The sequence below is a fragment of the Sorghum bicolor genome, chromosome 2, assembly GCF_000003195.3.
Source record: "Sorghum bicolor cultivar BTx623 chromosome 2, Sorghum_bicolor_NCBIv3, whole genome shotgun sequence".
NCBI lineage: Eukaryota > Viridiplantae > Streptophyta > Magnoliopsida > Poales > Poaceae > Sorghum > Sorghum bicolor.
In genome coordinates, this window is record NC_012871.2 from 45,283,034 (window position 1) to 45,298,079 (window position 15,046).

General features: G+C 40.7%; 1 protein-coding gene across 1 annotated transcript; it reads left to right on the plus strand.

Moving 5' to 3' along the window:
* Positions 3,415 to 7,504, plus strand: LOC8063464 (alpha-galactosidase). The gene is made up of 15 exons (XM_021453479.1): positions 3,415 to 3,521; positions 4,995 to 5,053; positions 5,138 to 5,194; positions 5,305 to 5,339; positions 5,473 to 5,576; positions 5,726 to 5,801; positions 5,905 to 5,963; positions 6,042 to 6,107; positions 6,192 to 6,275; positions 6,384 to 6,448; positions 6,545 to 6,627; positions 6,769 to 6,859; positions 6,949 to 6,998; positions 7,078 to 7,218; positions 7,371 to 7,504. The coding sequence occupies exons 1-15, from the start codon at positions 3,415 to 3,417 to the stop codon at positions 7,455 to 7,457; spliced, it is 1,164 nt and encodes a 387-aa protein (XP_021309154.1). The 3' UTR covers positions 7,458 to 7,504.

Sequence of the window (15,046 nt, forward strand, 5' to 3'; positions counted from 1 at the left end):
TAGGAGAGTATTTGAAGATTTTGCCTGCTAAAATGAACCCCACAAAGTAAGCTCTTATATGAAAATGATGAATACTTGCTCTGTCGTAATTCCTTTTCTTTCAAGTACCTAGTTTTCAACCTCGAATTATTCCGAGTTTTGGACACAACTGTTTTGATTTGAGATTTGCTCTGAACCTAAAATTTGTGGGTAGAGAATGATTGATGTAAGTCTAGGTAGTTGAGGGATATGATATGGGAAGATTTTGAGTTGCTATCCATCTTGTTCCTAGAGATGCTAGAGTTCTAGAGAATTTATCTTTGAATATCTTAAATTGCTGCATGATGAGTTCCTGTATGATGAGAGTTCAAAATTCCTACCATAGCCAAATATAGGTGCTTAATAGATTAGAAAAGCCATCCACTTCCATATAACTGCTTGTAGGCATTGAGGGTAGTTAAGCTGTGTTGACTCTTGGGAATTAGTCATGCAGTTAAACTCAATATTCTATGCTCTCCATCCATTGATCTATGCTACTTCTGTCCTTAGAAGTACGCCCCCATACACTGCATTTACTCGACTTGGGTTTTGTTTAGAGTTTAGTTTTCCATCAAGAAACTGAATCATTCATTATAACTGTAGTGACAAATCCTTTTTATAGTGATCCAGGGCCCTATTCTTGATCTCCTCCACTGTGTTGATTAGTCCTTTGGAACCTAGTTCTTGAACCCTCTATTGATATCACGTCATTCATATTTGCAATTTCAGATTGCGTTTTTAAACCTTCTTGCTTTTGTTCTTTGATTTGCTTACAGGAAAAGTCTTCTTGGTGAGGTCAATCAAGTTGTGCTTGGCTGATAACCAATGGAGTAGTGGTGTAACGGTTGCAAGGTTCAAATTGTGTCTGATTTGAAGCCTGATCGCCAACGTCGAGTTCTCCACAAATCAAACTTACCAGTTACCTCTCAGAAGATCAGGCCTATACTCATCAAGTTCAGTCAGTGCATTTGGTGTGAACTTAACCGTTGAGGCCTAACACGCAAAGTTCAAAGGCAGAGGATATGTGGTGAGGATCTGAGCACTGTATGCTAAGGGCATGCATCTGGTCAATTCGACTGGCTTGTTCGATAACCCTATTTTCTACAGAAACAAAGGGCCAACGCTCTATTTCTTTGGGGGCCTATAAAAGGAGGTTGGCCAGCTTGGGCTCACTCTCTTGGCTATTTTCATTAATATAGCAACCTTATGAGCCTAGCCAACACACTCTCGCTCAATTGCATCATTGTTTGATCATCCTTGCGAGATTGGGAGTGCATCCAAGTGTATTGCTTGAGTGTTTGCATCTAGAGGCACTTGATGATCGTGTTTTGCTGCGGGATTCGCTTGTTACTCTTGGAGTTTGCTGACTCCTAGACAGCTTGGTGCAACGAGGATTGTCGAGCAGAGGTTGGTGATTGTCTCCGGCTCTGATCGTGCTGATTGTGAGGGGTTCTTGACCTTTTCCCGATGGAGAGCCAAAAGGTATTCTAGTGAATTACTCATGGCTTGTGTGATCCTCATCTTGTGTTGGTTGTGCGGCACCCTAGTGAGGGTTTGACGTGTGATGCCAATTAGCTCATGAACCTCTAAGTGAGTGTATTGCCACAATGAGGACTAGATTACCGGCAAGCAAGTGAACCTCGGAAAAAATCATTATGTCAAAATTTGATTCTAAGATGATTGGTTTTCATTGGCATTCTCTATTGTGATTGATTGACTCATTCCATTACGCGGTGGAATATCAATCCTAACCCTTCTTAGCATTACTTTGCTAGCTAGTTTGTGTAGCTCTCTTGCTTAGCTTAGCTTATCACCTAGGGGTAAGTAGTGACATAGTCTTGGTGTGCTTCCTTAGAGACTATAGAAAGTAGATTGGGTAGGAGACTTGCATCACCCTTGTAGAGCTAGTGCCAAATTCGCTTTGCTATCTTTTATACTAATCAAGTGTTTTTAGTGTTGTTGTAGAAAATTTTATTAGGCTATTCACCCCTCTCTAGCCATTAGGACCTTTTAGCCACATCGGTCTCCTGCGTGTGGATGGGAGGTCATGCGAGTTCCGATGGTCGAAGCTCGGCGTCCATCACCCCACCATCTCCACCCGCGTCGCTGCTCCTCCCATCCGCGCTGCAACCTGCATCGTTGCTACTATACTCTACCCGCGTCGCCTCGCAGGGACGCTTTTCTGTTGCTACCCATTGCGGTTAGCTGCCGCCACTGCCATATTCTCTTGAGAAGCTGCCACCATCGATGTAGTTCATGGCATCGTCCGACGCTTCAGCACAGAGAGTTAGAATCAGAATCGAATAGAATGCATAGACACCTAGTTGAGGTTGGATGAGATAAGTCCCTTCTATGGTGTGTTGGACACGAATTCCATCAATTTTCTTTCTACTTATATTAGAGATCCTTGTTGCAATTGCAATTCAAAGTTCCCATTGTCGACTCCTGATCTTGCTGGGACAAACAAAACTCCTAATCTCCTAAACAAGGTATGGTATCAAAGTACATTTCAAGGTAAATCTATTCATATGGTTTTCATATTTCTCAACTCAACAACTTAAAAGTTATATGATTTATATTTTCAATGTTTGACCCAAACCATATCTAAAATGACTTCTTTTATTACCAATATGGAAGGAGTACCATTAGATTAGTTATATAATATACTTTCAAAATAAATTTATTTAGAGACATAAATATTAATACTATTTACTATAAATTTAGTCAAAGTTGAGCTAGTTTGATTGACATATTTCTCATAGTTGCATCCTTTCGTGGACGAAGGGAGTACTACACTTAAATTCTTGATGCATGAATCCATGCAATCATGAGGGAATTCAAATCTCAGGGAATTCAAATCTCAGGTTCTTGCGGTATGCATTTATCTTTCTTGAAGTACCAAAATTGCCCTAAAATTTGACATGTCTCAAGATTCATATGTTCATATTCGCACACAAAAATGAGGGTTTCCTTTTTTTTGCTAGCCTCTATGGTAGTATCTCTGATTAATAGCATCATTTCATACTTCCTCATTCTAGCATGAACAATACGTAGAAAATATGAAACAACCTTTACATTGACGCAGCGGTCATCAGATGAGGAAAAGGTTATAATTATTGATATTGATAGACCGCCAAAACCATTAGTGTTGTAGCTATACAACACAAATATTATTTTAATACAATAGGATCTGAAAATGATACGCTAAATAATTCTGCGTGAAAATATTCTAATTAAGCCCCTGCAAACTCTTGTCTTGTTGCTGGCCCGTTCCTGTATATATAGAGGTAGACATACCGATCTGGAAATTCAGATCGATCGAACAAAGATCAGATCGCATTGAAGCACCCTAGCTACTTACTGACACTTGCACACACTCACAACTCTTAATTTGTCATGGGAGCCAAGGTGCTCTTGTGTGCTTTCTTCTTCCTTCTCCTATCGGCGGTAGTGGCGGGGAGACCAATCCTGCAGAATGGCCTTGGCCAAACACCTCAAATGGGGTAATGGATTATCTCCCTCCTTCTGAATTATACAAGGTTTCGGTTTCTGTTATGCCATTAGATATATACCATATCTAGAGACGGTACGGATGACACACAACACTTTGTCGCCCTTTGCTTGCTCTTGCTCGCCTCTCTATGGCCAGAGGATGTAGTTAGAGGTCCATACGACCGTGAGGACGACTACACCAGGGCCTCTTTCCTCTCTCTCCACGGGTGTTCTATGCGGAGAGATGACATTGAATCAATGATGAAAATCTAAATCTTGTGGTCCTGAGGTTGGATCTGTGGGCTGCATGGCCAGATTTGCTGGATCTATAGCTGAATCTAGCATCTACGTTTCAGGTTTGGGTGTTTTCTTGGTGTCCCTAACACTAGCTTTCGTCCCATATCTAGTTCTAGCATCCCCATGGGCAGATCTGTCATGTGGAAGCTAAATGGTGGCAGTGTGGTTGTGTGCTAGTATAGAGGGCAAAAAGGGTCTCATGGAGGCTAGATCATGGCTTCCGACATCCCTATGTCCAGATCTGGTGCTATCTAGCTAGGCCAGTTGTGCGCTTGGGGCTGCTTTATTATGGAGCAATAATCCTGATGCAGGCGGTACAAACGAGTTTGAAGGCATGGTCCACATTCAAGCCAACAACAAGCAAATGATGACGACACATGGTATGACAATGAGGTTCTATGCCGTAGCTCGAGGGTGGCTCTGCCATGGCCTCAAAGTAAGGTGCAGAAATCCTAACAGTGGCTATTGCATGGCCTCAAGTTGAGGTGCAGAACTCTCAATATGTTATTGCCATAAAGGTGCGGGTGAAAGTCTTGCTGGTCTCGAGGACGGCGGGACCTTTAAACATCATTTTCCTTCTCGGAGGTGTTGTCATAGCACTTCACAAACTCTTATCCACCGATCTCCAAGTGAAAACCCTGGTTGTCTAGGCGTGCAGCGCTGATGACTCTCATCATTTCCCACCTTAGAGGTGTCGCCTTGGAGAACCATCTTTAGTTCTTCACGAAACATTAATTTGGTGGGTTCATAGAAGATGAGCAACCCCAACCCCTTAGTGGCCGGCATCGAGTTTATGCAAGATACATTGCATGCTATCTTAACTAGAGCAATGCAGACTCTAGATGCAAGTCATATTGGTCAACAAGTTTGAATGGCCAAGTCAGATTAGGATAGAGACTTGAGTCTACTCTTTTGTTTCATGTCTTAATTAACTTTGTATTACCGTACGGTAAAGTATTGTTATATGGCTATACTTATTAATTTGTGAATGTTGGTGGAATATTATATTCCTTAATCTATTAATCTATATATAAAAAAGCCAAAATGGCATATAATTTAGAACGAAGCGACTAGTACTATTACTTTCCTGTTTTTTTCTTCTTTCCCCATGGAGTTGCATGTGACCACAGTGACCAAGCCTATTTCTTTTGTAGTGCATCTCTTAACTGACTGTACGACAATTTTAGGTGGAATAGTTGGAATCACTTTGCCTGCAACATAAACGAACAGACAATTCGACAAATCGGTAAGGTTACACTGCAGTCTCACAATCAGTTCCAGTTGTGCCACAGAATGCAACAAATTGAAAAGGAAAGTTTTGTTTGTGTAGCTGATGCGATGGTTGATACCGGCCTTGCCAAGCTTGGTTATGAGTACATCAACATAGGTATCTCTCGAGTTTTCTTGGCCTGTCCTTTCCTCCTCCATACTTTTAATTTGCATGTTGTTCAGTTGAGAATTGAGACAAACAGGATCTGAACATTTTTCATACTGCAGATGATTGTTGGGCAGCCTATAACAGGGACTCCCAGGTGTGTATTGTTTATATAGAATTGCACATGTTGAGAGAGAGAGATTCTCGACAAGGTTAACAGGACAATGTTGAAAGGAATATATAGACTGCTCAATCAGCAAAATTGATATATTATTTTCCTTTTATTACAGGGTAATCTAGTACCAAAGCCATCAACATTCCCCTCTGGAATGAAGGCCCTCTCGGACTATGTGCATGGAAAAGGGCTCAAGCTCGGAATCTATAGTGATGCAGGGTATGCACAGTTGACTATAGAAAAACCACAAAGTCATAAAAAAGCGTTTAGGAAAATGCGGCTGGCAGAAGCAGAAATTCAATGGAAAATTTAATGGATTATGTTAGCTGTTGTTCTCTCTCAAATCACACCAACCATTTTCTTTTCAGTTCGCGAACTTGCAGCCAACAGATGCCGGGCTCACTTGGACATGAAGAGCAAGATGCAAAAACTTTCGCATCTTGGGTAACTTTTGTGCGTTTTGAATTAGAACTCTTAGACGTCTGACAATAATTATGCTTTTCTTTCTGGCTTCAATTGATTTTTCCTGTATTTTTTTTGTTCATAGGGAATTGACTACTTGAAGTATGACAACTGCAACTACCAGGGATTGAGCCCACAACCAAGGTGCTCATACACTAACTAGATTTTAGATCTTTTCACGCTACTTCGAGAGACTGAAACCTCCCATGCGACAAAATCCAGGTATAGCACCATGAGCAGGGCGCTTCTGAACTCTGGGAGGAATATTTTCTTCTCCATCTGTGAATGGTAACCGTTGCTTTTTTTCAACCATGATCGAATTTCGTGTTTTGAACTTTGAATTCAGTTTTTTCTTTCAACTTCATTATGCAGGGGTGTAGGTAATCCTGCAACATGGGCAAGCAGTTTAGGAAACAGTTGGAGAACAGCTGGTGACATCAAGGACAATTGGGGAAGGTGAGCAGCTGATGTGCATATATGCTAACATAATATGCCTGTTTTTAGCATATGGCAACATGAACAAGCCGTCTGATGTATGAATCTTGTTTTCCTGCAATGTTTGAGCATGGCAAGCAACGCCGACAGTAATGACTATTGGGCAAAATATGCTGGGCCTGGTGGATGGAATGGTTAGTCTAGTCCTTGAGGCTTGCAGAAAAATTTTCATCACGGATGGTTTCACTTAATTGCTGAACGGCCTGCTATTACATACTGTTTTCATTCAGACCCAGACATGCTGGAAATCGGCAACGGGGGAATGACAACGGAGGAATACCGCTCCCATTTCAGCATATGGGCTCTAGCCAAGGTAACAAGATACATTCTTCTGGGCTTTTATTTTCAGAGATGAAACAATAAGAGCAGAAGCATTCAGTAACAGTGTGTACACTATCTTCATTTGCATTTAGCAAGGTCATGGTGCCGGAGCTGACTTGATGATATGATGCAGGCACCTCTCTTGACTGGCTGCGACATCCGCTCTATGAGCAAGGATACCAAGGATATTCTGAGCAATCAAAATGTCATTGCAGTCAATCAAGGTAATAAAAACACTGATCATTCCTCCATTTCTCCAAACTAACAATTATTAGAGATGATGACTGAGTAAGATAAAATGATTCATGGGCAGATGCGCTTGGGGTGCAAGGGCTCAAAGTGCAAAAAAATGGAGACCAAGAAGTAAGTACTGGAAAATCAAAATCTATGCTTGGCTTGGCACAAGCTTTGAGTAGTTTCTAAACCATGATCTTCTCATTAGGTCTGGGCTGGCCCATTAAGTGGAGGGAGAGTTGCAGTTGTTCTATGGAATAGAGGGCCTACTCAAGCATCCATCACTGCTAGCTGGAGCAGCATTGGTCTTAGCACTTCCGCTGTCGTGGACGCTCATGATCTGTGGACAGTAAGCATGCATATTCTATTTTGTTTCCCCTTGATCATAGACAAGTCCTACCAGCAATGTAGCATACTAGCATATGTATTTTCTAGTAGTTGCAAAAGAAACTGCGATTCTTCTCAACTTCTTATGTGTGTCTGTTTTTATTATGTTTCTAGGGTGAGGCTACATCTTCTGTGCAAGGAGAATTGAAGGCGACAGTAGAAACCCATGCTTGCAAAATGTATGTGTTGACCCCAAAGTAGACTGGGGTTATTCTCACAGTTGCATGTACTTGTCAAACTTATCAAAAATCAACAAAACCAAAGGTTTTGGAAAACTGGAACCAGAGAAAGGTGAATGAAAGAGTGGACTATATCCTGAGACTACCCACAAAACTCTCGAGCAGCACTAGCAAGAATAGCCGCGATAGCCAGACCTCATAGTTACAGTGGACCTAGGTACCCTAGAAACTAGTAGGCTAGAAAGATGCAAAAGCAATTGAAGTTGAAAAATAGTGAATTTGAAGATGTCCAGCGAAAACCGGCTTAGCCTAAATCCAAACCGGTTTAGACTTTATTTTGCATACTTCAGCCTTCAACACTCAAAACAAAAATGTTGAAATTCAATCAAATGACCTCTAAAATCTGTGGAGGACTTTATAATATCATAGAGAATTTCTCCTTAAAAAATCACATCAATTGGAGCAAGTCCCAAAAACTGGCTTAGCTGGTTTTGGAAACTGGCTTGAGCTGGTTTTTCTATTTTCAATCAACTTCACTCTAAATCAATTCAAATGAGCTTAAATTTTTACTCACATCATTATCAACCCATTTTAAATCTACTCCCAACAGATCTTGTTGAAAATATCAAAGTTTGGTTAGGAATTTCGAAATCACTCTCTCAAATTGGGTTTTTTAAAGAATACATCAAAATGATGATTTCTAGGTGCTCCTAGAAAATATCTATTGAGGGAGGTGTCTATGTATGTTCCAAATGCCACATAGCACCTAAACACAAATCAAGAACATCACAAAAGCTGCAGCACAAAGATCTTCAAGAAATTCACCAAAAGAAACTCGGAATAAGCGTTTTTGGAGACAGGAACTAAGGAGATGAGAGCTGAGCTTCAAGCCATGATTTGGCCTAGTTCCAAGGACCCCAAAACCAATCAAAATAACTTAGGAAATCATATCACACATAGATCCAAAAATCACCAAAGAAAAGTGACGAAAATTCACAAAAAAAAAGACGTTCAGGAGGAGACAAGAGAGGTGAATTCATATGGACTTCTTTTAGAGTAAACAATCATGAATTCACCTTCTGGTTTAACATAAAAAGGATTGAACTCTCTAATAGTTCTTGGAGTGTGGATAATTTGGAATCATCACAACAACTACGTCTTTGATGGAGCGATTCCTAACATAGCTGAAACCTTGAAGTTGGCCCGCGATGAGCGTTGGCGGTGGACAATGGCAGGGGCTCATGGGCTCTATCCCACTTGATTGCCCCCACTCAAGCTGTTAGTTGATTTGTTGTAGATGCAGGGTTGTTTTTCCTTTCTTTATCAGCGAATGTATCTTATGAGATAAATATAAGGGTGTGTGGTGTGTGTTGTACTAAGGGTTCTTTACCCCCACTTTCTTCTTATATAATGAAGAGTTGAGTTTTCGAGAAAAAAAACCATGAAGTAACCTATACATCATATTAGCCTACCTCTACTCTGACTCATGTGGAGAAAAGATTAAGAGATGCCTATCTCTCTCTAGCCTATCTTTTGATTAACACTTTAGACCTTGGCTAACCCTACTACATGAAAGGAGTGGCTGTCTGGAGCATCCAGTTCTCTTATTTAGAGAGCTATTACACATTCTATGAATGTCTCTACATTTATACAAGAACAACCCGGCTATCGGTGGCAAAATGGTATAGATGGTTTTCAAAGCATCGCCATGGGTCCTTCATAAAGTCGCTTCACCTCGACACAAGCTCTCAAGTGATGGCACATGCCACCCTGAGATCCTCCCTCGGTTTTGAGTCCCAAAGCCCAAAACTACTCTACCTATGGTTTTGAGGCCAAAACCGCAAAACCATCCTCAGTCGTGTAGTCGATATGCAACCCCTCAGATGTGGACACATGTTCTCGTCTTGGCTTGGTCCAAACCCGATCATGACTTTGGTCAACACCATCTTCATCACCATCTCTTTGTGCTCTTCTCGTCATTGTGTCATGTGCTAGCCATACTTGGTCCATCCTATGGCTTCCTAGTGAGGAGAAGGAAGTTGTCTCGTCAATGATAGGTACTCAATCTCAATTGCAGTCAAGTGCAACGTTTCAAAGATGGTTGCAAAATCTAATAGTCCTAGAGATGAAGCTGCTAGTTGTTGGAAGAAGGAAGACGTGGTGGGGACTAAATGCCTTGTACGAACGAGTAGGTGGAACTTAGAGGAGGTACAAACTTATGGCATGGAGAGCCATAGGAGAAAGTCGTCTGGTTAACCAAACTACATAATAAAGGAGCTGTCAGCTGGAAGGTCTGGGTACTCCATCCTAGACATTGACACATAGATTGTGGTGATGTGCATGAGTCCTTATGTTGGGGACAATCTCAAGGTGGGAGTATACAAAAAAATGAGTTGACTTGGAGAGAATTCTTAGAGAAGCATGATGACTTCAAAGGATTAGAGTCAATGTAGAAATTGTTGTATGGTGACTCAAATCTTACTTGTGAAAGATCTAGTCCATGTTTGGGTTTTGGTAATTAATGACAATGCTTGTGGACTGACCCTTCTATTTGAATGCATAAAGGAAAGTTGGTTTAGTTCACAAGATGAGATAGGCTCTGTCATGGACTTGGTCGATAGAATGTTCGAAAATCCAAATCAAGCATAGCAAGAAGGTGAAGACCAAAGCAAGGCTTGGTGCCAATGGACCAAAACAATGGAGAGGCCAAGGTGGATGGACTTGAAGTCTGTGTGATGGCTTGTCAAAGCTTGACAATGCAGAGCTACTAGAATGGATTGGTTCAACTAGCGAAGGGTTTCTTCTAGGAGGGGTGAGGCTAGCACAAGAGCCATAGGATCTTCCTATGAATCATCCAACAAGTTGAATCTTGGCATAAACTCTTTTCTATTTCATAGAGGTTAGGCACAACAAGGGTAAACCCGCTAAAGAAGAATAGATTTTAATAATAGTAGAATCACATGAATATTATCAATAATCTAGACCAAGGCTTTCCGTGGCAATGGTGCCAGAAATGCTTATTGATATCTCTTATGCTCAATTTGTTATCCTGCAAGTGTATAGAATATCAGAGTAGCACTTCACCTAGGAGTATTCTGAGTGCCATATTTATATCCTCATGAAAAGTGTATGGATAAGATAATTGATAGTACAATTCCTAATGATTAAACTATAAACAATCTCTAGCTTGAGATGGGGGTAATAATAATTGTGGAATATGATCAAGTAGAGATAATTAGATAAACAGCATAGCTAGTGGGAGATCACGGAGTGAATATAGGAATTCTATGTTACTCCTAATTAAGAACAAGTACAGCTAGAGGCAATGGTGAAACAAGTATACCAAGAAATAGCAAAGTAAGTCACAATAGCACTTCGGGCGCACCTTAATCTAACCAACCCAGATTAGAGGCTAATTAGACTAGAAATACAATGAGACCTATGCTTTAGTAACTATCTCTATCATCGTGGAATACATAGGATGGACATGCTGTCATCACCTGCCAACTACCACTAACTATCTGGAGAGCTAGCCACAATCCAAGGTACCCGATAGTATAATCACCACGCTTACACTAGCACTAGCTAGTGATGAGGATCTTGCACTATTGAGAGCCTAACTATGCTAAACATGGAAGTAGAAGTATCACCATAGTATAACTAGAGATTAAAAGTAGTACTTAGAGAGACTAGAATTGAAATAGTACTTGAATAGAAAGTAGTATGTATTTAAAGGGATATTAAGTCTTATAAAGAGGTACAAGAGCTATACTAGAGACTCCTGAAGACCACTTTTGGACTCATTGAGCAAAGTTCAACTCACTCTAACTTACACTACTAGCCTAACTACTAAAGAGGAGACTACTAGTGATTCTTCTCTTTACTTGCTACTTGCTACTCTACTTGATGATTGCAAATGAACTAAACACCCCTACTTATAGTAAATATGAGAGGATGGGGTATTTGTAGCTGAAGTGGAGGTCAGTGGCTTGATAGGTGGGGTTGGGAGACTGACCCTAGGATGTGCCACCTTTGCATCCTATGGCTCCCAGCACTCCTCCATGGTTGTGAGCTGTCCTAAGTCAGTTGTTCATTGGTTACTGGGTGTAGGTGGAAATAGTTGGCCATCCAATCCTTGAGACCCTCCTTGAGAGCCCTTGGTCAAACCAACTTCAAATGGACATGGGGATAATGCTCCAAATTGTGTTTTTGGCTTGGCACACTGATTGTTGACATGGAGGGATACGTCCGGTGTCAAGCAATGTTAGCCGACCCCACTAGGTGGGCCTTGGTGCTCTTTCCATCTTCCTCATACTCCTGGTGCTTCATTTTTGAATATTTTGCAAAGTTTTCACTGCATCTATACATATTCTCAAGTATAAGTGGAACCACGTTATTCCAAAACAAAAAGCTACAAATGATATTGACTTATCCTTTACTTTGTTGCATTATTTTTTAAGAAACTAGAAGGGCTAAGCCCCTATAGGAATTTTATTGAAGTTGCATAATAATTAAGGGGTACAACATAGTTCACAAAATTCAAGAAACAAAAAAAGAAAGAAAGACAATGACTCTGACTAGCAAGCTTATAACAAATTTTGGAGCCATGATTAATTCAACTAGCAGAAGAGCTTGACACGATCCTTAGGGAAACCAGATCTAGTTCCCTTTCAAAGTGTCTTTTAGAGACCAAGATGTTTGGTTGAATTGCTTTGAAGATGATGTCATTCCTCGCGCACTAGATTGTCCAGCTCATAAGGACGATTGCCACCATAAAGAAAACCGAGTGAAGTTGGAGGATGACAATATCTGGGAATGCGCACTTGGTGGGGTTAAGTCAAATCCAAGCAAGCCCCAGCTAGCAAGCAATAGCAAAGGGGCAGTTGAGGAAGAGGTGATCATGAGTTTCATCAACATCATTTTGGCAAAGCACACAACTGTAGGACTCAAGAAACATATTTTCTTAAAAAATATTTCTTGTGCTTAGCCAATCCTTCAAGAGCAGCTAGAAAAAAACTTTGTGCTTAGGCTGAGAACTTGACCTCCATAACCAACTGAAAGCAATATGAGGCTAGTGCTGATCTATCAGAGTTTTGCAAACTTTAGTTGCTGAAAAATTGTTATTGTTTCTGGTCCAGATGTAACCCCAAATGTCATTGGCTTCAAGCTGGATGCTGTTGAGATGGTTTTCCAAGATTTGAAACTCATGGAAGACAATTTCAGACGAAGGCGGGTTGCAAGCTCTGTTTACGGAAAGTTGTCCACTTTAGGCAAAAGAGAATAATTTGAGTCTAGCAAAATCATCCAATCAGTTGTCATCCCAGAGAAGGCAGGATTTTCCATTCTTGACTTGCACCTTGTATAGGTTTCTAAATTTTTTTCAGGCTCTTCAGGTTGGCTTTCCACCAGAAGCTTCCTTTTTATCTCGTCTGAATGAAGCTTGCCATTGGGGTAATGCTTTCCCAAACTAAGGCCTCCTTTGGTTCCCCTTACTAAATTTTAGCCAGCTAAAACTATTTTAACTACTCTTGGGTGACTAGTAGGACTAAACTATTTTAGCTCCTTTTTAGTCAATGTGTTTGGAACTTTAGCTACTAAAGTGACTAAAGTTTAACTGACTAAAATTTAGCAAGGGGAACCAAACATGGCCTAAATCCATGGAATGTCTAGTTGATTGAAGAATTTGTGAATGTTCTTTATCATCGAGGCCTGATTATGTTTTTTTCTCAGATCAATGACTCCTAGTCCACCTTCCTCTTTAGGCAGGATGACCATTTCTCAGGCTGCCTTAGGTGGTTTCCTATTATTTACTTCTAAAGCTCTCCACAAGCAATCCTTTCTGAATTTATCTGTGGGTGACAGGGTGAGAGTGGTTAGAATTGGCATTTAGTAGAGCCATCAACAGGTAGGTGTACTAACGTAACTGCTAAGTGGAGTCAGAAATGTGGATGATTAGTGGAGGTGATGCTGCATGATCTGTTAGTGGATCGGAGCTAGCTAGCTAGCTGTGTGTGTGTGAGCATGCATTTTAATTTATGATATCCCAGCTAGTCATCGTGCGCAGCCTGAACGTGGTGGTGGCTTGATCGATTGACTTGCAGGTTGCACAGCTCATCTCGCGTCGTGTGCGTCATTGCGCTAGCTACTAGAAACAGTAGTGTAATCATCAAATCGTGTCGAGCTGGAAAGCTGTTTAATTAGCTTCTCTGTGTTGGTGTGCATGTAGGAGCAATATATAATGCAAGCACTACTACAGAATGAGGCATTGGTCGATGTCCAAAATGGCCAAAAATCTCGGCCTTTTTGCGGCCCGGGGTTAAAGACCCCTTTAGCACCGGCCAGCGCCACGGGCCGAGGCAAAGCCTTTAGCACCGGCCAGCGCCACGGGCCGAGGCAAAGCCTTTAGCACCGGTTTGTGTTACAAACCGGTGATAAAGGGTGACCCTTTAGCACCGGTTTTGTTTCTGAACCGGTTCTAAAGGTCCGGTTTATAGGCCGGATCACTCCTCCTCTCTGCCCATTTGAAACCGAGAGCACCATTCACCATTGTTGTTCTTGGAACTTCTTCTTCCTCATTTGTTCTTCATCTCCGACGCCCATTGTTGATCTTCTTCGACTCCGTCATCGTTTCTTCGTGTTTGGAGGTGACTAACTTTTGTCTTTCTTGTCTTTTTCATGTTGTTTTTGGCTTGTGATGTTCCCATTATTTTTAGCTCAAATCCACGTTGTTATTTTGAATCATTCACATGAATTAGTATCCATATATATATATATATATCATATTTCATGGTTGACCTAGTATTAATGTAGTTTGCAAGAATGAATTATAGTATTTTTTATGATCTTAGAAAGTAGGATAGTTCAAATTAATTGGTTTGTTAATATCACTTGATTTATTTTTATTACTACATATAATGTCCATTGTATCATACATGTTTACTAGTAAATGTGGAATTTATAATTGTTTAAAAATTGAGTATGGATAGTAGATGGCAACCGTGACCGGGTCTTCGGTCTCTCAATGGGTTCAAAAGCGATACCGTCCGGAACTCCCTCTCATTACTTGTGGCAAGTGTAGGCAGAAGATTTTGATGGAGTACAAAGTGTCGAAAGAGGGAGTAAACAAGGGTCGTATATTCTACAAGTGTCCAGATCGTAATGTGAGTTATTTCTAGACATTTGCTTATATATGTGCATATTTTTTTAAATGATATTAATTAAACTTTTGATTCTCTCTTTTAATTTCAGTAGGACGGTACCGGCGGATGTACAGGTTGATACTGGGAGGAAGAATACATTGAACACATTAAGAAATCTTTTGCACAGGTGGTTGAGGCTGAAGGTGGTGAGGCAGTGAGCCGACGAAAGGAGTTCAATGATGTTGATCAAGCGAATGATCTATCTATTATAGTTGGGATCGGACGCGAACTAATTATGTTGCTTAAGTGCATTTTAGTTTTGGTTTTTTTAGTGCTAGTTGCGATTGTATTTGTTGTAGCCAAGCTTTCCTAAATTAATCAACTATGTATCTTAGACATGTTGTGCAATAAGATGAGAAACTATATGTGTGCATGGTTTTCATAATATATATGTTATATTTAATGCAGATGG

What these genes read in the sequence shown, in the direction of transcription:
- LOC8063464 (XM_021453479.1), top strand. Translation starts at nt 3,415, where the DNA reads ATGGGAGCCAAGGTGCTCTTGTGTGCTTTCTTCTTCCTTCTCCTATCG. An exon ending in CCTATAACAGGGACTCCCAG is followed by an intron (nt 5,340 to 5,472) that starts GTGTGTATTGTT and finishes CTTTTATTACAG; the next exon opens with GGTAATCTAGTACCAAAGCC. An exon ending in ATCAAGGACAATTGGGGAAG is followed by an intron (nt 6,276 to 6,383) that starts GTGAGCAGCTGA and finishes GCAATGTTTGAG; the next exon opens with CATGGCAAGCAACGCCGACA.